This window comes from Alosa alosa, chromosome 8 (assembly GCF_017589495.1).
Source record: "Alosa alosa isolate M-15738 ecotype Scorff River chromosome 8, AALO_Geno_1.1, whole genome shotgun sequence".
Classification (NCBI taxonomy): Eukaryota; Metazoa; Chordata; class Actinopteri; order Clupeiformes; family Clupeidae; genus Alosa; species Alosa alosa.
Genome location: NC_063196.1, coordinates 31,489,066 through 31,511,966, shown reverse-complemented (window position 1 = coordinate 31,511,966; position 22,901 = coordinate 31,489,066). Strand labels below are relative to the sequence as shown.

Genomic DNA, 22,901 nt, shown 5'->3' with positions numbered 1-22,901 from the left:
CACGAAGCAGAGGTTCTGAAGATAAAATGAGATGCTTCATCTTCTGAGTGCAAATTGCTTTTCCCGCCAAGTAAAAAAAAAATAAAATAAAAAAATAAAACATGGCAGAAAGGAAACAAGTTTGTTCTGCTCGATTCTTTTATGCCCAATCATGACCTCACAGTGTGTCCCATCATCTCTCCACTCTCACAGATAAACCAGTTAGAAAAGCATTTCATTTTTAAATCACACTTCTGTGCAACATTCAGAGCTGGGCTGGAAGATAGCATTGAAAAAAATAAATAAAACAGCCACAACAAGAGCAGCACGGCTGGCCCTGGTCTGCATTGCCCTCTAGTGTGTGTGAGGGGTACTGCAGTCCAGGGAGAACGTTTAGAGTCGTGTGGCAGCACTATCTGCTTCACAGCAGGGGACCCACAGGGAGTCCGCGGGGGGCCTACTGGCCAGCAGCAAATAAGGCTTAATTAGACCTAAATGCGTGAAGGGGAAGGCCCTCTCATGTAGCTCCAAACAAACCGCTATAAACCTATCAGTGTGTGTGTGTGCCAGGATATTTAAGTGAGTGTGAGAATGTGAGTGAGTGTGTGAGGGTGGGTATATACTGTATGTGTGTGTGCGTGTGAGAGTGTGAGTGAGAATGTGTGTGTGTGTGTATATACTGTATGTGTTTGTGCGTGTGAGAGTGTGAGTGAGAATGTGTGTGTGTGTGAGAGTGAGAATGTGTGTGTGTGTATATACTGTATGTGTTTGTGCGTGTGAGAGAGAATGTGTGTGTGTGTGTATATATATATATATATATATATATATATATATATATATACCGTATTTTCCGGACTATAAGTCACACTTTTTTTTCATAGTTTGGCTAGTCCCATGACTCAGGTGCAACATATATATATATATATATATATATATATATATATATATATATATATATATATATATATATATATATATATATATATGTTTTTTTTTCCTCTTCATGACACATTTTTTGACTGGCGACTTATAACTCGGAGAAAATATAGATATATATATATATATATATATATATATATATATATATATATATATATATATATATATATATATGTGTGTGTGTGTGTGAGAGTAAGTGAATCTGTCAGTGTGTATGTGTGTGTGTGTGTGTGTGAGTAAGTGAATCTGTCAGTGTGTGTGTGTGTGTCCTCGCTCACCCTGTAGGTGTCTGGAGAGCCGAGGTAGAATTTCTGCCGGATGTCCTCGGGGGCCCCAGCACAGAGCCGGTAGAAGATGTGGTAGTTGCGCTCCTCCTGGCCCTGCCGCGTGATGCGGGACTTCTCCAGCAAGTAGTGCGACACAAAGCCGCCCACCACTGCATTCTGCAAACAACCAATCACTGTCTGCTCATAACCGCCCTCCAAATGGACATATCAAACCCTCTTCAATTATATTCAAAGTTCTTCAATTCTTTTGCTTCCTGATTTATTCATCCGATCCTTTGGGCATGTAAAGTACATGCAAAAGTTACATTAAAATGCAGCTCTCCATTAAATTGCTTTGGATTATGGAGATTGGCGTTATAAAAAGTGACTCTCAGGTGAACACTTGTGACATTGATCGCACCAAAGACAAATACTTTTACGTCAATATGATACATTACACAGTGGTTAACGTCAAGTGCTGTAGCCTTGTGGATTTAATTAATCTCCCAACCGTAACCTCCAGCCTTATCTTCTCAAGGCCAGTATAATGTCACGTCGCATCGTGCCTGACCCAAATGAAATGTAGTGACGCAATGTGCAAAATCTAGCAGACGGATCAGAGAGATTACCTTTTCGTTAAAGTGGATTTCTACAAACTTCCCAAAGCGACTGCTATTGTTGTTTCTGACCGTCTTGGCATTTCCAAAAGCTTCCAACAAGGGGTTGGCTGAAATTCAACAAACAAAGCTCTCAGAACAGACAAACACATGGATATTTTGAATATTTTGAAGGGTATGGAGCCTAGAACACACAAATTACCTTCTACTATTCTTTCATCAATGTCTTGACCTGTTCCATAGGACGTGGTGAGGTACCTGGGTGACGGTATGAGATTAAAATTACAATTGTACAAGCTTGCACATATTCATCTACCGTTTTGGTGTCGTGCTGTAACTCTATTTTAATTTCAGTACAATTATACTTCTGATTTTAAACGTTCAGCATTGAGTTTAAACGTTAGTTCAAATTTAAACTATATTACTTCATCTACTGTATTATTCAAGCTTGACAACACGGTCACAGAGAGAGGGATGTTCCTTGGCCTAGTGTTGGAGTGTTAGTGTTAGTGGGCCTAGTGTTGGAGATTAGATCACTTGTCTTTACCGCAGCACAAATTTGGTGTTCTCAGTCTTTCCAGCCCCTGATTCTCCTGACACAATGATGGACTGGCTCATCTTCAGCACCTTCATGTCCCGGTAAGCTTTGTCCGCTGAGACAGTGACAGAGGGAGGGAGGGAGAGAGAGAGAGAGAGAGAGAGAGAGAGAGAGAGAGAGAGGAGCACAGTGCAACTTCAACTCGAGTCCATTTATTTTTTTACACTGCTGCTATAGTCAGTTAACAATTGCTGCGCTTAACAACTATTTTTAACTACAGTCATAGTGCTTGAGAGCAAGTTTGTGCACAGTACCAGAGTCATAAAGTAATGCTGTACCAGTGATTGCTATATCCAGTGGTGCAATCAACTGAATCAACTAAAGCCCTGATGTACTGTTTGCTATTCATCAATGTTTATAAAGTATATGTGATTTATGTTTTTTCATTAACTTGTCCATAATAAAGCTGCTGTGTATTTGTAGTTTGTAATTATATGAGCTTTACTGCAATAAAGAAAAAAATAGACTTATAATAATCATTTACATTCCTGCACTCAAAATGATTGTACTGCTTCTGGTTGGCTTCTACTTTAAGTGTAGCCATTTAGCGCTTCAGTTAGCACTTGTGCACTGGCCTCAGGAGGACTAAACACTCTGCATCCAGGACAACAGCGGAATGAACAGAAAGAATTCCTGTTGTGCCACCATGTGGATGCACATGAAAGTGCATTCTGACTAGGAATGTACCACGTCATTCTGCTCTGGATCTGTTGAGAAAGTTGCCCTGCACCTGACAGACACACACCTTGACGAGGCAGTGCCTTTCCCGTAACACAGGGTGTCCTGTCCACCCTGTTCAGACAGCAGTCTCAGTGTCAGCAGCCCACTTCACAAACTCTGGATGAAGGCCAGACTGAATGACTGTGCTGACCCAACCGGACAGCTCTGTAAGCCAGGGTGGATTACTGGGTTGTGTCTGGGATGTCTGCAGGCTGGTGCTGGTCACCATGGTTACAGTGTGGTTCAGACAATTGCTTTAAAAACTGGTGCCATAGGACAGCACTCAGATGGAGACCATATTGAAATATGGCTCATAGTGCGGTCATGGTTACACATCTCAAAGCTCACTTGGAAGTAACGTTCCATAATTGTATGTATTGCAAGTACAGTAATAGTGCAGCCATATTGAATATTGCAAGTGCATTTGTAACATGGTCTATCTGCAAAGTCTATATCTCCTTGACAACCTCTTTAGTTTTGCGAATCCCTGTAGGTATGTTGGCATGTATGTTGGCAACTGGTCTTACCTTACAAGTTTATAACTAATAACAATAAGAGTCTGAGTGACCAGTAGACTCTGGACTCACCGATAGCGTAGACATGGGGAGGAAGGGTGCCCAGCGACCGGCCTCGGTACTGCTGGATGGTCTCTGGAGAGTACAGCTTGGGGAGGTCAACGTACGGGTTCACTGCTATCAGGATGTTAGCCACGTACGTCTGGGGTGGGGACGAAGAGAGGGATAGAAATGGTCACTAATCATGTACTGTGGATTCCTAAAGGTCATTTCACATATTTTAATAATATATATACCTTAACTTAAAAACTGTTCTTGATCAGTATTCTTTTAAACCTAATCTTAATTGTGCTTCCAGCATGTGCTTACTTGGGCAAATGTCTTTGAAGTAACTTGTCTCCATATGTTAGTCAAATTAACATGACATAAACAATACAACAACAACAAAAAAACAATGAAAGGATGCAGCGACAAGTGTGCGTCTGCAAATAATTGAATCTGCTCATTATGATCTCCTGAGGTGTAACTTGAGTTGCAGTTTCTTCCTGCAGCCAGCAGGGGCCAGCTAGGGGACATGTGAGCAGTCTTCGGCGAACGCCTCCTGTCCCCAGGACCGCACTCACCAGCTGGCAAGCACACCATACAGGACAGAAGAGGAGGGGGCAGCATCGTCACCTCAAAAGACCTAATTAAGTCCAGTGTGTGAGGGGGGCAAACAGGATAGGGCCCCAGGGTGATCCATGTGGTCACTTCAGAGAAGGGGGAGGTGTGTGTGTGTGTGTGTGTGTGTGGGGGGTTGTGGGAGCTGGAGGGGATCAGGGGGGGGGCTGTGAGCTGATGAAAAACACCAAGCAGGCCGTCCCACCAGGCAAAGGGGGGAGGGGCCGGGGGCCTGGCGGCACGGCATCACACCGAGACAATGGTGGTGCCATCCCACCCCAGCACATGGAGCACAGACAGACAGACAGAGAGAGAGAGAGAGAGAGAGAGAGAGAGAGAGAGAGAGAGAGAGGAAGGAGGACAGGAGAGAGAGAGATAGAGGAAGGAGGGGGGAGGACAGGAGAGAGAGATAGAGGAGGCCAGAGGATGACACAAGGGTAGGCGGGACACAACACACACGCACACCGAGACAACGGCTGATTGTCCTGCCCCGAACCTGACTCGGATGGAAAATGAGCTAACCTAAAATTATAGACCAGTGTGTGTGTCCCCTTTTTATCCACAGCCTGGGGTGACACTCTGCTGATACAGACAGGGCACATTTACAGGCACCTTCACACAAATAACCATTCAGAATTTTCAGGCTGAATGTTATTAATGTTGGGTATGAATAAATTAGGACTTACATAGATTCTGTCTTTACTGTAGCGCACACGGACATTGTTCAGGAGTGTGGCTTCATTCAAGTACATCAACGAACCTGCAGAGAGAAACAAATATCAAACAGTCAAATAATGCTGAAAATAGCACCAGGTCTAGCATGCACTGCTGTTTTCAGTCATGCCACAGATTCACTCCATCTGTACATCTATCCGTGAAACGGGAAGAGACACAGGCACTCACAGTTGTCCTCGACATGTTTGTTTGGGTCATCCTCAGCTGGGAACACCTGGTTGACTGGAGCCAGAAAGGACTGGAAAAAAAACAAAATGTAAATGCTTAAAGACAACAGAAGGCACATTTATTTAGCATATATGTTTTATAAGCACACATTTATTTAGCATATCCCATCATGCAGTGCAGAACTGCACAGCTTACTGTAGCGAACCACATTAGGGCGTATATTGAGCATAAAATCTAAAAGATCTTCCCAACATGTTTATGCGAGCTGAACCCAGGCGGTTGTTGCTAAGCCTCACTGAACAGAGATGATGTGGATGCGCTAAAGGAAGGAGACAGAGCACCGAAATAGAACTGCTGAAAAATGTTGTGCACATTGTCCTTTTTAACAGCCCCTCTGCTGCATTAGAACTAAACGCCCTGGTGGCCAATTACGCATCACAACGCCAATCAGGTCCTTAGGGTCAGGAAGCCAGCCAACGCTTCTGCTGATGAATAATTCCAGACTTGAGACACCAGATACATCTGTCTGTGTGTGTGTGTGTGTGTGTGTGTGTGTGTGTGTGTGTGTGTCAGGGTCTGTCTGTCGGTCAGCTCATCTGCTTGCCCAACAGACTGCAGCAGCAATTGGGGCCTTGAACTTGGCAGCCGTCACTCTGCACCTCGCAAGCGTGTGGCGGTGCGGTGGTGGTGGGGGTGAGGGGCGGGCGGTGGGGATGAGGGGCGGGCGGTGCGGTGGGGGTGCTGTGGCGGTGCGGTGGGGGTGAGGGGGGGCAGCCCCGGAGTGGCAGCTCCATGTATTATTCACCAGCTCCATCAGCTGTCCGGCAGCGGAAAGCCGATACAGCAGCACACACAGACACACAGACACTGAGATAAAGGCCTCGGTGCCAGCAGCAGAAAGAGGAGGAGGAGGAGGATGGCTGCTTTACCACAGTTGTTTGTTTGTGTGTGTGTGTGTGTGTGTGTGTGTGTGTGTGTGTTGTTTTGCGTGGGGGAAACACAGGAGAGCGGAGTGAGTGCCAAAGCAGCACAACTCCTTGAGAAGGGCATTATTATTACCTCTTCTCTCTTCAGTCTCAGTACTCTCCCTCTCTCCCTCTCTCCCTCCCCCTCTCTGTCATATTCTCTCTCGTTTCGCTCCGTCACACTCCTACTCTTTCTCTCCGCTCTTTTATGGCCCAGGGGAACCGTCGAGGCGGTCGCTTGAAAGCCAGCGTCACATGCCTCTGACCTGCGCCACGACGTCGTGGCGCAGGTTCTGTCCGAGCCTCGTCCAACTTACAGCATTAGTTGCTAACTTCTCAAACATCAAAGACAGGCGAGCTGAGGGTTAAGAGTCTCAAAGCAAATCCAACATTCCTTGAGCCGTATTCAGACCAGTCCAAAGGGAGCCAGAGGCTCAACAATGCGTCTGTTCCCAACAAAAAGTGGTAGTTCTCTGTTTAAAACTACTTCGAATCAGTACAGTGAAGTGGTGTGACAAATGATAACAAATGATGATGTAGAGCATAGGACAAGCGACTCCAAAATAAGGGTCTGATTCCTGCTACGAGTTCATAGGCCTAGCAACGTGCATTGTTCCCAAAAATCACAAACATCTGTTCAATTCATCAGTGTTACAGCGAAAGGCTGTGGAGCTGACACAGCCAGTTCAATTGCTTCCCCTTCCAGTCCCCAGCCATAGTCCCTGGCATGTCCTCAAACCAGGACGAACATGACTAAAAAAAAAACGAATAACTTGTGAGGGTTCTGGAGACCACATGCCGGGTGACCTTTGCACATGCAGGTCAGACGCTGCAGCTCTGGTTCAGTGGCTGGACTTCTCTCGGCCCCTTCTGACTGCACGTCATGCTGCGAGAGGGGGGGTACTGCATGGACACGAGATGCAGAGGTGAGCTGTGTGCTCGACGTCCTCCACGGGGGGGGGCTGGGTAATATCTGCCAAGGCCGTGAGGGGTGACTCGATGACTCGAGGGCGGTACAACAGTCCCTCAAGGACTGTGATGTATTGCAGCCTTTTGGTGGGCGGCTGCAGTAACTTTTTTGTGAGCACATGCTACATTAATCCTGAACCACTGCGGCATTACTGTGGGGAGCTCTCAAACCGATGCCAAACTCAGTGGGTAGAGGAAAGCCAAATGTCCTACTGTTCCCACATACTGAAGAGATACTCACACATCTGAATGGTTACGAATAAACAAAGGCTAGAAAGAAGCATGGACTGATGCAAACTAACATCTTTGATGCAATACTTTATATTGTTCCTATAATACACTAGCCCGACGTAGTGTTAATTTTGTCACCTATTTTTAATTTAGTCTTAGTCTTGTGCTGAAATGTCCTTTTTAGTCTTTATCATATTTAGTCATTCAAATATGATTTTTGTTAGTCAAGTTTTAGTCGACTAAAGGTCTCGTCATTTTAGTCTAGTTTTAGTCAAATGAAAACTAAAGGTATCTTAGTCTTAGTCAGTTTTAGTCAAAACAGTTTAGTCTTTTTTTTATAACAAATTATTTCTGATTACCATTTGAGTCAAATAGTGTTTCACACATCTCAATTTTCCAACAATATTGTGTGTCCACAGAGCTACTCGTCTGTTATAATTACTCGTTCTGATTTTTTGTCAGTCAGTATGTTTACATGCACAGGTAAGTCAAGCTACAATTATAGCTCGGCTGGGATTTGACCATAGACAGTAAAAGATTTATCTGGACCACTGTCATGATATTCGTAGACCAGTGTTTCTCAAAGTGTGGTGGTCCGCAAGCTATCCCAAGTGGTCTGCGAGCAGACGTGGTAAAATATAATATAGATGAGTTGTTTGCAATATTGAACCAACTTGTATGTAAATCCAAACAGTTCTGCAACACTGTCTATTGTCTCATGAGGAAGCTTCTCCAACACACATTTTGCACACTGCCCTCTCCCCACATACACAGCACACTATCACATCTCCCCTGTCATCCCCCCAACACACACACCAAGACCCTGGCAGTTGGGTTAGCCCCTTGAGCCGTGGATCTGCCCAAGGTTTCTTCCTTGGTAAGGGAGTTTTTCCCTTGCCCCTGTGGCTCTTGGGTGCTCCCTTGTTGGTGCCCCCAATTCCAATCCTCCCTCACCTTTCTTATGCAGCCCTTTGCCACTTAATCTACTAAACCCCTCTTCTACTGCACTTTTACCCCCCCACTTTGCACAAATAGGCTGACACCAGACATAATTTCACTGCATTTCTTACTTCCAGTAACTATATGCATGTGACAATAAACTTCCTTGTATCCTTGTATGTAAGATATGCCAGTTTAAATCATATGAATCCTCTGGCACAATAAGCAAAGTGCAAAGACTATAAGCAAGGTGGTTCAGTGAGTAGGCCTATTGTGTAGACTAATATACTGGTGAAGTAAGTCTAATCTTTCTTCTTTTTTTTTAGCTAGGGTTAGTTAAGTGGTCCTTCGTCTGAAAAAGTTTGAGAAACACTGTCGTAGACCCAAGTATTAATGTTTTACTCCGCCACGCTAGATGGCGATATGCGCCCAAAGGCAACACATTCCCCAAACAAACTCTCCATCTTATCCATAGCTTACTTGCTAGCCAACTTTGCATCATCAGTGTAACTAGTCAAATAGTTGACATTACATGCTAAACATTTTCGTATGGACAATCTGGGGGATGTTAGTTTGTATGAGAGAAGCTTCAACTTCTGGGTATGTAGCATTGTGTCATAAAACTAGGTAGCTTAATTCTGGCAGAAATCTCCAGTGTTCTTGTTCCATGTAGTTTCGTGTTGCAGCCACAGGGTTGCAGCAACAGCACGTAGACTAGCCTACAGGAGCATGAACTCATTCGGAATATTTTGAAAACGTAACAGCTAGATATTCTGTCTTCTCATTTTGTAGACGAAAATGAAGAGAGATTTTACCTTAGTTTTTATTTCATGCAAAACATTTTAGTCTCGTCTTTTTTCGTCAACAATAATGCATCTTAAGATAGTCTTAGTTAGACATTAGTGCCGTCTCGTCGTCGTCTCATCTTAGTCATGAAAAAAAAAGGTTGTTGACGAACATATTTCCTCTCATCTCGTCTGACGAAATTAACACTAGCCCGACGTAGTCATACTCAATTCTAGTCAGAATATGAGTCTGATACTGCTCCATTGGGACATAATTATGGGGCGTGTTTCAACCAATACAGGGGGAATGCCTCTGCACTCAATTGGATAGACCTAACCAATCAGAGCAACGAAATAGCTTACCGTGAGGTGTAGGAAGAAAACACACAAACCATCCTTCTTCTCCACAAATGCCTTAACATTGTTTTCTGGTCTTTTGTAAAAGTTAGTGCCGTCAATAACTCCTAGCCTACAACACTCATTAGTGAAATCTAAGAGATAAGTAGGGTAGGCTATTAGGAAAAAACTGATAGCCTATATCCCCTCCGTTTTTAAAAATAATTCTGTTGAACACTGATATGCTACAAACATGTTAAACAGCTGGGAAAGGCTGGCGCAAATCCCTCGAACAGGTGGTCAATCAGAGATTTCAAACGAACGAGGGAACATGTCGCAATGCAACAGCGCTGTTTTCCCTTGATGAAAGTGAAACCACAAGTTTTCCCACATCTCAACTTTGGCCAAAGTTTTCAGAAATAATCGTTTTCAGTGATAAAATCTCATTAAATAATATGCATTTTCCATATGGGGTCCTAAAAGCCATGTATCCTTCTAGTCACAGCGTTTGTGTTTCAAACATAAGCCTATACTAAGCGTGCTCAGATGACGTGATAGACCAGGCGCTGTTGTTCACCTGTCCATCATCGTAAAGCCCGATTTGATTGGTCCGCCCAATCTAGGGCGAGCATACTTGCTCCACAATGAAGCAATGCCAGACCGAACTTCCCGACCTCAAATGTTGTGGGTGGGACTAAGTTCGGAATGGCACCCAGGCTAATAATAGGCCTTTATCACGGCAGCCCACGGGCAGCTGAAGCGGGGCTGTTCACTTTCCTGTTGGCAGGCAAACCACAGGTGTTCCTAAAAACATTAACGAGGCCTCTGGTTGAAGTAACTGTGGCCGAATCTGACACTTAATTAGAAACACCTGTGCTCATACAGGAACAGGGCTGTTCACTTTCTACTTTGGCTGCCGTGATAAAGGCCTATAGACAAGTCTATCAGTAGCAATGAAAGTTAAGGACCAGAAGAAATTCCATGGGGGTCAAAATATTGGGAAAAAAAACAATTGCGGATCAGGTTACCTCTGAATACATGGGTGTTAAGATGTGTTGTGTATACCAAGAAACACCAGTATTCTGAAGACCCCACACTAAAACTTTATTGATTCATAAACAGAACTGACATGGAGCCAGAGTGAGCGGCTCTTCTCTACCCTCTCTTACCAAGAAACACCAAGCACCATTTTCACTGAACACTGTGAATGGTTCTCTGATATGGTAAACTGACCTGATGTACTACTGTACATCATGAACCTACATTTATGAACCATCAACATGACCTCGTTATGGTCCCCAACACGAACTGACCAAAGTGCTTTGGTAAATGAAGACCTCAATGTGTCTGAAGCCGGAAACAGGAGGTGACCGCAGTACTGCCCCGAGTGAGCAGCAAGTACAGAGTCCAGCATTGTGCCAGTGTGAAGCGGCATCACACATCTTCACTGATGCCCACTGCACTCCACGGCTACTGTGGGTGCTCACAGGACACTGGCACAAGTGGGGCGCAGGGAACAGACCACGCATTGTGCCCTCTGCGTACCCCCTGTATACCGGCCGCACGAGGCCTGTCCGTCATCAGCGGTCACGAGGAGCTGGCTCTCCCTTCTCCATCTCACTTACACGGCACAGGTCATACAGTCATTTCTTTTAAGGGCTAAACATTAACATGAGGGAAGGCAGCATGTTTGAGGAAGTCCTCACACTGCCAGAGTGTTAGACGTGCCAGAGGGACTGCTACAGTTTTCCATTACAAAGGAGGACAAATCAATCAGGAAGGATTACACAATAATTTTTCTTTGGGAAAACCCAGAGCACTTCAACTCCGATTAACATGTCAAACACATTTCCAGAGTCAATTCCAGGAGGTTTTTTTCCACCCTGAGACTACAGTGGCAGACAGCAGTATGATGAACTGGTCTAGCAGTTCTATCTAAAACTTGTTTGACAGAGAAGGTTTGACATCTGCCTGTGGAGCAGAGGGCGGAGAAAAGAAAAGAGAGAGAGAGAGAGAGAGAGAGAGAGAGAGAGAGGAGGAATAATACCTGCCACACTGAGTTAGCGCTGCAATGAGTTAGCGCTTAAAGAGCATTAGGATTAGCAGGCCAGTAAACGCTCACCTTTCCCTTCTGCTTCAGAGGTTCGATGGTCAGGCTGTCCGCTCCGATGTCAACGATGGTGCCCAACTGGAACCCTTCGATCGGGTGTGGGGCCCACACCGGCTTCCCATCCTCCATTGCACAGCGCTACAGGCTCTGGGGAGGCAGAGGAAAGAAACGAGGGATAAGATGAAAGAGGACATAAAAGAGTGCAAGGCTTCAAGGTTAAAAGACTGGAAATCACAGCAGCAGAGCTGCCCATGTTTGTTTTTCTAGCAGAGTGGATTGCAGTGTTTTCTAAGGCATTGATATACGGTCTCACTCATGAAGTAATAAGTGCTCTCGTAAGCTTGAGCAGCCAAAACTAATACCCTAGAGATGCCATTAGCAAGGCTGACTTCCACAATCAATCAGCGACTTTAAAATAATTAATGAGGTTTTGGAGACAGTGCGATCGTTCTTTTTGTCACACATAACAAACCCATCCCATATCCAAGGCCCTTGTGTACATGTATCCACGAGCCAAGCCTTGTTGATAGCAAAAGGTCAGGATTCATTGGGACATTTTTTGAGCAATGTTGCTGGGCAACCACACAACCGGTTCAATGTAGTCTGATCGGATGCTCAAGACAATTTGCCTACTGATGCTTATGATAATTTGCCTACTGATGATTAAAATTCCCCACAAAAAAAGGTGTTGCCTTGTGTATCATCATCAGCATGACACAGCGGTGATGTCAGCGTTCCTGGGCAGATGAGAATGACACTTGGTGTTTATGCATTAAGCGCAACACTGTAAACATGTGCTCTTCTCTATTAGTAACCAATTAGAGGGACTCTCATGGTTAACCTGATCCCCGCAGACTAATAATCCAGTGAGGCCTCCAATTATGTTGATGTGGTGCGGTGAGAACAGCTGACCCTGTTACTGTGAGGAGTTTACAGTAGAATGAACAGCAAAGACCCTCAAGGAGAACAGAAAGCACCTATGGTCCAAACCAACACACACACACGCACACACACACACACACACACAGACATAGACACAGACACCCGCACATAAACACCCACATACAGACAGACAGACAAACAGACAGACAGACAGACAGACAGACACACACACACCACACAAACCACAGCTTTGCGAGACAAAAACAAGTCTAGGTTGTTTGACCGACAGATTTAAAGGAGAAACAACAACTCTGACAGGAAGGACCGGAAGCTATCGATTCTTTACCAGCATTAAAATCTGTGCTTTGGGTTGTTAACTGAAAAGCCTCAGTTGTTTTATTTCTGCGGCTTCCGCTGCGCTGTTCCAGTCATCTGCATTCTGCAGCCACAGACACAGTAACCAGGGGCAGGCTGCAAAAATGCATGCTGACTGCCCACTATGCGCAGTATTGGCCCCAGGCCTCTTGTGCCCACCAACGGCAAATCTCCAGAAGTGTGTCCCTCGCCGGCCACCATAGCTACCCAAGAGACAAAAGCGCTCCAGTTTGGCCCGTCCCCAGATTACAGGCCCGTGTTCAGGGGTGGCGACTTCCAGCTCTCAATTATCAATTATTCAGGCCATGCTTTGGGATTCGCTCTCTGTGCAAACACAAAGGCTTCATTCTGCCCCCCCCAGGCCACTGGAAAAGACACAAAATAACTTCAAGGAGCCATGCTGGAGCAGATAAGATAATAAAACAAACAAACTGGACAAGGGAGAAGATAAACGAAGAGATGTGTTTTTGTGCGATATAAAACAGAACTTCCTTGTGGTTAAGACGGGGGCGGTGATACACTGCCCACCACTCTGAAGTCACTGTAAGGACACTAAGGGCTTTTGTAAATGTTTACGTTTACTAACCCAACAGGCTCTAAGTAGAGGTGATTTAATGCATTCTCCTCCTCATTATGCGCTAAAAGGCTCCTATTTGGAGATTTAGTCAGCTCGTAAATTCTGTGGAAAATATTTGTCAGCCCATTTTTATTAATGACATAAATCTTACGTAACTGACTATGACATCTGGCAACACTTTCTCTGTGGATGCAGGCCACTAAGCGCTGTTTGAAGTCCCCTTAAATGAGATGCGGAGAGGAGGAGGATCAATGTCCTTGAAGCTCGATGGAAACCTTTTGAGGAGGACTCATTTAACCCTCACTTTCAGGTGCGTATGATTTAATTTCCAACCAACCACACCAAGAGGTTCTCAAGATTACATCCGTAGATCAAACTGCCTAACTGATTCAATAGCATCTAATCTCACGTTTCATAACAAGTAACTCCCTTTAGGGTGTGGAGGTCTGTGATGTCGCTATGCGCTTCATAGCACAAAAATAGCTCCTCACCAAATCGTCAAAGCCACCAGAGGGGAGGCTGTTACAGTGGCAGCGTTTTGTGGCCATATTTACAGCCCTATTTACACAAAATGTGTGTAGATAGTCCCATAAAAACACTCAGATAAAACTGCATTTTGTGGAGGAGAACAATAATACGAAACATGTCCGTTTTAAGGGAGTTCTATACTGAACACCCTTTGTCCAGGAAGTAACCATGATAAACAAGGCCAAGGTTCAATAACACCTCAGTCATATGGCTGTAAAATTGACTTGGGTCTGTTTGATCATCGTAAAGGACACTACTTTGACTACATACAAGAAACCTAACAATTTATCACATTCAACGGTCACATACAGGGGAAATGAAATGTCATGGTAGCAAGTATGGACATGCTAAATTTTGCATTACTAAGCCTTCAGGTTTCCCATACTGGGGATACATTTCAGAGCCTTGGTCAGAAATAATATGTTCAGGAAATTGCCTATAAACAAGCAGAAAAAGAGAAACGCTACTGTAGTGGCTGCCATTCTTTCATTCAGACAGAAACAAAATCAGGAAGCACGGTTCACATTTCATGGCTTGAGTTTCCTTGATAACATGACCGATCCCAGATTACTTATCGACTTGACCCAGATCAACTGATAGAGCGGAACACAGCGCCATCCAAAGAGCACTCACTCACTCCAACTCCACTTCAACGTAACCACAGTGATAAGGCCCTTCGTTTCCGTGGGTCTAATTTCCTCAGGACTTAGAACTCAACTCAACCCAATAACACAAGTGCTGATTGGATGCAGGCTTTATTGGTCACAGTCAGGAGCTGTAGCCTGTGCTTTTGCTAGCAGTTTCTGTATGGAGAGTCCACTGTACAATGAATAGTGGGTTAACAGGCTACCGAGAAGAACTGTGGGGTCAAGCAGGGTAGTGCTTAGCTTACAGGGGGCAAGGACTGGTCCTTACAAGAGCTTTGCACACATGAATACACACATAAACATAAACATAAACATAAACACAGACACAGACACAGGCACACACATTAACACTGTGGTGGATAGGCTATATAATGACAGCCTACCAAACTGTCAGAAACATTCAGGCAATATGCGAACATGCCTACTACTTATTACTGTACTACCTAATATGGAACTCTTCAGAGCCCAACAGAAAGAGACCTGTTTGCTTTAAAACACACTCATATCACAGGCTAATGAGTCTGACGTTTCTTCTCAAAGAGAATGTATGCGGTCGCTATTTATAGAAAGAAAAAGGGGTCAGAATGGCAAGCACAGTGGGACAAATCAGCTGGAGGCGGCATATTCCTCTTCAGCCTTTAGCTGTGGTTGTGGGAGCTTTAAGCAGTTGGCCACCCAGACGCTACACGCTAATTGTGAGGATTTCACATTTGGTTGAGTCTCTCTCTGCCAGATAATAACTAGGAAGGCATAGCAACCCAAGAGATGAGTAGGCGGTTTGCGGTCTCATATGTGTTCAAGGAACGTAGAGTAGTGTTGTAACTGGAGGGCCTTATATAACCTATTTCACTAGACTGGATTCCATTAAAAAAATGAATAGACCATGTGTCTACATGTGGACTAAATGTTGTCAACAGTCACAGCTCTTCCATGTATACACAGAGGAAAAACATAACTACATGGAAATGAATGACTGGGTGAGAATGTTATTCTGTTTAGCTATTCATATATTCATGAAACATATTTGAGCCAAAGCGTAAATTCCCCTCAAGCACACGAAGACAGAGTGGAGGAAAAGGGCACGCCGCCCTGTTACAGACAGGCTCAGGTGGATCTGGTTAAAAGGTGTGCTCAGCTGTTCTCGCTGGTAATGACACAGCGGAGGAGGAGCTGCTGTGTTTGCTCAGCTGATCTGATGTCATTGCACACCTCAACACACACACACACACACACACACACACACACACTCACAAACACACACACAAACAACCTTCTGCCGTCCACAGAAACCCACAGTAAACACTGTACACACTTAGAGAGACACACAAACAGACACAAGTGCTGGACATCATTCATTATCAGGCTAATCTCTGCATTAGACGAGCTATGTTGTTAGTTTAACAACCACGCAACCTGACACAGCCTCTGGTTATTTGCTGGAACCATTAGAAACCTCAGGAGGCTAACTGCAGGAGAGCTTTGACTAAGAAATTAAAACAAGCAATCCATTTGGTTTGATGGATGACTGCGTGCGGCGGGCCTGATAATGAATGCAAATGCATTGTGTGCAATAGATGAGTGCAGCAAGCTGTTTTAACAACCCTGCGCTAACAAGGAGCATACTGTCTCCATCGCCGTCTCTCTCTCCTCCCCCCTCCTCTCAACCAACACAAAACATCACAGCTCATTCCATCTCATCGATCTGCTGTGCCTTCTGTTCCTCGCAGCACTTTTCACTTTCACCACCCCTCATTGTGCTTGCGTGGTTCAAACAAAAAGAAAAATGAAAAAGAAAAAAGCATTTGTTCATTAAGCATTTGTCTTTTACTGTGTCACAACATAACCTACATTCTAACAGCACCCCAATATCCGTTGACAGGACATGTTTGTGAGGCTTGGAGGAAACGAGCGCCTCTTCTTTAGTCCACCCTAAAGTTGTTTACGCGACCTTTCAACTCTGTTCCCCGCCGCGACAATCTGGTAGGAAACAAGTAGTTCACTTCTGTGTCCAGCCAAGGGCCCAGAGACCTGTCTGCTGGTGAGCGTCCACCGGAAGGAGTCAGCCCGGAAGTATTTGCTTACTATATCTGTCGACTATTTGCATATGCAAATGCATTTACAAATGTCTTTGGAAGACACAGAGAAAGAACCCCCACACTAGAGGGCTAGTATGGCTAACTCGTCGAATCTTTGGCGAAACACACACAGCTCTGTGTTTCCCTGCTGTTGACATTCAACTTCTCCACCCAACTCCACAAAGGGAGAGACGACAATGGAAAGACAAAGCAGTTGTCTGTGTGAGCCGGAACGCACACACACACTCACACACACACAGTAGAGATCTGACATATCCCTCTGTGACATGTACAGTGTTAAAAAAAACAATTTCAAAATGTTTACCATTTACTGTACCTGTGCACATCAAAAAGCACAATCTAGAATCAACAACACAGTAAAAGCTAATATCACCAACTAAAAGCTCACCAGTGATCTGTGTTAAACACAAGAACCAATGAATACAGGGCTCCGAATGGGGAACTTGTCCACCTTGTGTGCACCTGACATGGTGCTTCATGAACAGGTGCAGTCATTTCCACAGAGATCAAATTCACCTGAATGTCACCAACACAACAGTGTACGCACTTTGTATAGTATGCTGAACACATACTTCATTGTGAAATCAAACCATCACAGGCTTCAATTCATATTTGTATATTATCACTTTGACTCAGATCCATCATCTCCTGTTTCTCATTTGATTTAGATGTTTTTCCACAATATGCAAATGTATTGCTGCGCTTCCAAGGAAGGAAATGTATGCTGTTGCTCAAAGTACTGTGGCAATTTCCATAGCAGGTAGAGTACAGGAGAGTAGAGTTTTTTCCCATTCAACATCTATTCTATTACAATTCCAAATGAAGACTCTGGAGCAGTGAGCAATCTGATTTTTTCCTTTTTTCAAAACATGGAAAAAAGACAGACATTTCTCCAAGAGCACAGGCTTGTCCTCAAAACCAGTTGCACCTTTGCTGTGAGCTGATGGCAGCTAAACGTGAGACTGGTCCTGTGTCTTGTGAGCTGATGGCAGCTAAACGTGAGACTGGTCCTGTCTTGTACGTGGGTGGGACAGAGATGTGGGAGGCCTGTGCAGAAATCTCAAAGCGAGCAGTCTGAATGGCCCGAGAGTCCGGCATGTTGTGGGCCCACTCGCCTTCCCAGCGTGGACAAATGGGGATTGTTGTGGTCGTGCCGGTCTCACACTGAACGCTCACTGTGTGTGATGGTAAGGGGGACACGTGATGGGGTAGTGTTCCTGGAACACAAAAGCCTGTGATATCTATAGGAAGAATGAGCTCAAAGGCGAGAGCCAGAATCTGCCAGTGTGCCAACACTCGAATGAGAACCCATCAAAGTTCAGCAATCTGCTGCAGTCCATGGTTATAAACATATTTGTAGCTATGGTATTAATAATAATCAACAACTATTTCCTCTTTCAGGCAGCCAGTTAGCTTAAAAGGAGTGCTTATTTTATAGGAGATACTTTATTGATCCCCAGGGGAAATTCAAGGAAACAATCGATTCCCCGACGGGGAGGCCACGGGCAGGCCCTGGGGATCAATAAAAGTATCTATCTATCTGTCTATCTATCTTATCCAAGGGTTTGACCACTCTTGGCCATGAGGCCAGAGGAGAAGCAGAGACTGGAACAGTCAGCCTCTGACTGCCAAAACTCCTGAGCCACAACCGCCCACTGCGGGTAGAATGTGCACCACGTTCGGCTTTATTGACGGCAAACTCCCACAATCTATCGACACTGAAGTGAGAGGAAGAGCAACCGAGAATGCAGAGGCACATAATGCAGACAGAGATGACAGAGATAATGAGAGGGTGGAGATAAGTCTCAGAAAAAGGAGGCCAAGCTAGCCTGAGGTAACTCGAACAGTTCTAGTCGAGTCTAGAGAGTCAGGTGCAAACAGTACTATGGGAACGAAGTCAGATGGAACATCACTACTTTCGGTGTGGCCTTGGCCACAACTGGCCCAGGCGTTCCCTGCAGGGGTGTGTCCACCCAGTCATCAGAGGACACACACGCTCACATTCTCACCTGTTACATAAATCTGATCCACCCAAACATGTTCACTAAAACAGCATAATGATTTTACAGACAAGCTTAATGCAGCCACACCTATGAGGACAAACTCCCATGTGAGGTGTCGCTAAGGTATGAGTGACAAATTATTAACCTCCAGCACTAAGCACTAACCCTTAAGTACTAAACTGACAAATGAGTACTTCCTGTAAGATTACAAATAAATTAAATCCACAGCTTTTCTGGGGTTCAAGACCTGTTCCAAGGAGGAACCATTATAGAGTTTATTTTAGAACCTTGGACGGATCCAACTTTTTAACAGCAGCAAGATCAGAACCTTTTTCCAACAAGGAAGGGCAATTTGGCAGGAAAATGCACAGTGCAAAAGTGAAACTATTAGCTTTTCAAATGACATTGAAAAACGATTTGCTCAAGAGTGGAGCAGTGGTTGAAATGAGCATGTTTTCATGAGAGCCTGCATTTCAATGTGCATTGCTTGGCTAAGCGGCTTACCTTAGCAGTATTTGGAGCCCTCTGGCAATTAAACCAATAACCCTGTCGCTGCTCAAGCAAAAAACATTTTTGCTAAACCTTTCCTGTGAGTCCCCCTATGACAAAACTGACAAAACCCAAAGACAAAACGGAGTGGCACCAACAGTAAGGGAAATCCACGCTTGGTGCCAACCGCAGATGGATCCTCTCTCTCTCTTGGGATCACTGAAGGCCAGAGCACCCAGTCTGCTCCCAGCCTGGGGACGTGCCAACACAGTCATTCTGGTTCAGTGTGCGGGGGGGCCAGGGCAGGGGAGCTGGCCAGTTTCAAGGGGCACTTGGTGCAGGGGCATTAGCCAGTGCTTCTCAGGTCAGGTCAGCTCCGCCAGGGTTCAGGCAGAGGAGTGGACAAAGGGCATACCCAGGCTCCTTTGCGGTTCCTGACAGTCCCTCAGTTCACCGCTTCTCCATCCAATCCCTCGCCAGAGTGCCCTCACAGCTGATGTCAGCAAGTCTATATCCCCAATGCCTAACTACAGCACTCACCAATGCATTTTCTCTGCTTAAAAATTGACCATCTCCACAGATTTTGTGGGTCAAACTCTAACACCTATAAAATGGCACCCATGATCAGTGTGACTCGGCTAGTAAAATGAGTTAATAAATGGTAAGAACAGTGCAAGTCTCACTGGACACTTACTAGAGAGATACCATCATTCATGGCCATCTTGCTCCATATTGTATGGTAACTGCAGTGTAAAGTTCAGGGGAGAATGTCATATACTTACATTCCTTGCCACAGTTAGTAGTAAAATCTTCCAAGGTAAAGGAGTGCACTATTTGCTCAGCATCATGTGGACTGTGAACTAAATCTACACACCCACCATTTAAAATATCTAGTCATCTAAGATCATCTTACACCACTTAAATCACTTTCGTGTACAAACTATCTGTGCAAAGCTTCTGTTGTGAATAGCAGGTTGCATCCTAATAGCGACACCATCTCAACAGACTCTCTTTGCTTCCTGTACGACAGTCAAAAAGACTCCTCAGCAGCTTGTTGAGAGCGGTCTTGTTCTCATATCCGTCACAGGCATCCTAGGGAGAGGGGCCCGATCTCTCCAGAGCTGGGCCGCCAGTAATCAATGATCTCGGAGTGAGTGCTGTCAATAGATGTAAGCCACTGAAGATTACTCTGAGGGTTTGATCCAAAGATAAAAGCAAAGAGATACTGTAGATCATGACACAGATAGAGAGAGAGAGAGAGAGAGAGAGAGAGAGAGAGAGAGAGAGAGAGAGAGAGAGAGAGAGAGAGAGAGAGAGAGAGAGAGAGAGAAATGTGTGTGATGCACAAAAAGAAGCCAGAGGAAACCGAGCGCTTACAAATGAGGGCGACTGAGAGGAAGACCAAAGAGAGAGCGAATTAAAAATACACAGTGAGGGAGGGAAAGACAGACAGTGACAGAGAGAGAGACAGGGGGAAAAATGGAGAGAGAGAGACTGGAAAAGGAGTGAAAAGAAGCAAAAAGAGAGGTCTATTCTCAAGGCAGCGCTCTGGAGAGAGAGAGAGAGAGACTGGAAAAGGAGTGAAAAGAAGCAAAAAGAGAGGTCTATTCTCAAGGCAGCGCTCTGGAGAGAGAGAGAGAGAGACTGGAAAAGGAGTGAAAAGAAGCAAAAAGAGAGGTCTATTCTCAAGGCAGCGCTCTGGAGAGAGAGAGAGAGAGAGAGAGAGAGAGAGAGAGAGAGAGAGAGAGAGAGAGAGAGAGAGAGAGAGAGAGAGAGAGAGAGAGAGAGAGAGAGAGAGAGAGAGAGGCCTCAGTGGCGTCACAGAGAGCAGACGGTCAGATAGCGTTCAGGAAGCCTGCACCTCCTGCAGTGCTGCACATGGGGTCCCTGGAGCCTTTCCGTCCCCCGAGAGATGACCACCCTTTAGTCCACTTTACAGCAGGAAAACATGGAAAATGTTTTGGGTGTGGAAAAGACCTGATAGGCAATCTGACCGTTCAAACAAAGCAAACACACACACACCCCCAACCCCCCTTAGTTTAAAAGGCACCAGCAGGGCACTTGGAGTACTGACACAACAGCGGCACAGGACGCAGCAGGACTGAAAAAAGACCTCCATAAATAATTCACCCCAAAACGAGGCATTAAATAATGGATTGAGTAAATGCTGGACAAAAATGGACTCCAGTGTTTGTAAACCTTGCTGCCACACTGTTGCAGCAAAATAACTGAAAATCACAGTCATTTAAAAGATTCCTCCCTCCCTGACACTGGGATTGTCATACACCCTGGCAACAGTTGAGAGAGTGGACCAACTGAAAGGCCATTCTGTGACTTTAAAAAGGCATTACAGCCCAACTGTTTCCACTAAGGTCCGTCACAGAGAGCGGGTAGTGATTATGGGTCAAAGTTTCCTCAGGATAAATCCAGCTAATGAACACTGGGCAGTCTTGGACCGGAGCGGAGAGTGGGTGAGGAGAGAGAAAAGATTCATTCATACATTCATGCATTTTGCCAATGGAACTTAAGACGCTGTTTTCGTACTCATCAGCCAACAGTTTCTGAAGTGTCCAGGCCGGCCACAAAACAAGCGGTCACACTAAAGCATGATGAGATACAACAATAACAATTCAGCTACTGTTTATAATAACAATTACTACTGTTTATTATAACAGCTACTGTTGTTTATTAATAACAGCTACTGTTGTTTATTATAACAGCTACTGTTGTTTATTATAACAGCTACTGTTGTTTATTATAACAGCTACTGTTGTTTATTAATAACTGTGTCGTTTAGGCCTGTAACATATGGTTTGAGTTGACAGTAAGGACCACAATCAAGTGCCAGTGACTTCATACATTGAACCAAAAAAACCTCTGTGCCTCATCTAAAATACATCAAACAACAACCTCCACATTCTTAATAATGGATAACAATCCATTTAGATTTATGACTGAAGGTTTTGACAACATGATTTACTAATTTGTTCTGCTCCTTTGAACACGGTGTTCACAGAATCACAGGGATTTTTTTAAGAAGTTAGCAAAAGTTTGAGACACTCTGCTGTTCTTACTAGGCTAGTCATCTCACTCACATAGATGAGGTAGTGTACACACTGGATAAAACAGAGTTGTCTCCAGCCTAACAGGGTTTACCGGTAAACATTCCCGGGATGCAAGTTGTTATGATGGGGCTAACTGTCTTGAGTACATTTAATACACTCCAGCAGTGCAGCATGTGTGTAGTTCAAGTTTTGGAATGAGATTCAGATTAAGAATTCTCTCAGATTAGGATTCCAGCCAAAACTGTAATTCTGTAATTCCAGCCAAAACTGTAATTCAATATGAATCTAGTGGGTGTTTTAGAAATCCATACAGTAGACTCCCAACAACACAACTGGTCTGTCAAGGGCATATTCTCACTGAACATTATCCTTGTATTGAGCAAACAAAGTGTTCTGGTCAAAAGGACATATTGTGCTTCCATGAACATGCATCTAGTCCTGCTGACACACACAACCACTGAAATCAGCGCTCTGGCGGTGCTAATCATTCACCAAACACCCAGAAGCAACATGTGCTTCTGACCCACTCGATGACACCAAGAGCAGCAAGAGGATGGACAGCCTAAAGGTCCTAAAGGCCAGTGCACAGACACCGCAATGGGACACCCTCCCAGGCCAGCGCACAAACTATGGGTCTGGTCTGTGCTGTGATGCATGACTAACTCATATCAACTTCCTCTAATTACAATGGCCGTGTTGGTGAGGCA

At 44.7% G+C, this 22,901-nt stretch overlaps 1 protein-coding gene across 1 annotated transcript in view; it reads right to left on the bottom strand.

Moving 5' to 3' along the window:
• Positions 1 to 22,901, bottom strand: part of myo6a (myosin VIa) — an 83,840-nt gene that overhangs the window by 59,061 nt on the left and 1,878 nt on the right. The window contains exons 2-9 of the mRNA XM_048250429.1: positions 11,545 to 11,679; positions 5,198 to 5,267; positions 4,981 to 5,054; positions 3,707 to 3,836; positions 2,349 to 2,454; positions 2,004 to 2,059; positions 1,814 to 1,911; positions 1,197 to 1,361 (exon numbers count right to left, since the gene is read on the bottom strand). Of these exons, the coding sequence (XP_048106386.1) occupies positions 1,197 to 1,361; positions 1,814 to 1,911; positions 2,004 to 2,059; positions 2,349 to 2,454; positions 3,707 to 3,836; positions 4,981 to 5,054; positions 5,198 to 5,267; positions 11,545 to 11,661 (816 nt within the window). The 5' untranslated portion in view covers positions 11,662 to 11,679. The remainder of the gene's footprint in view (positions 1 to 1,196; positions 1,362 to 1,813; positions 1,912 to 2,003; positions 2,060 to 2,348; positions 2,455 to 3,706; positions 3,837 to 4,980; positions 5,055 to 5,197; positions 5,268 to 11,544; positions 11,680 to 22,901) is intronic.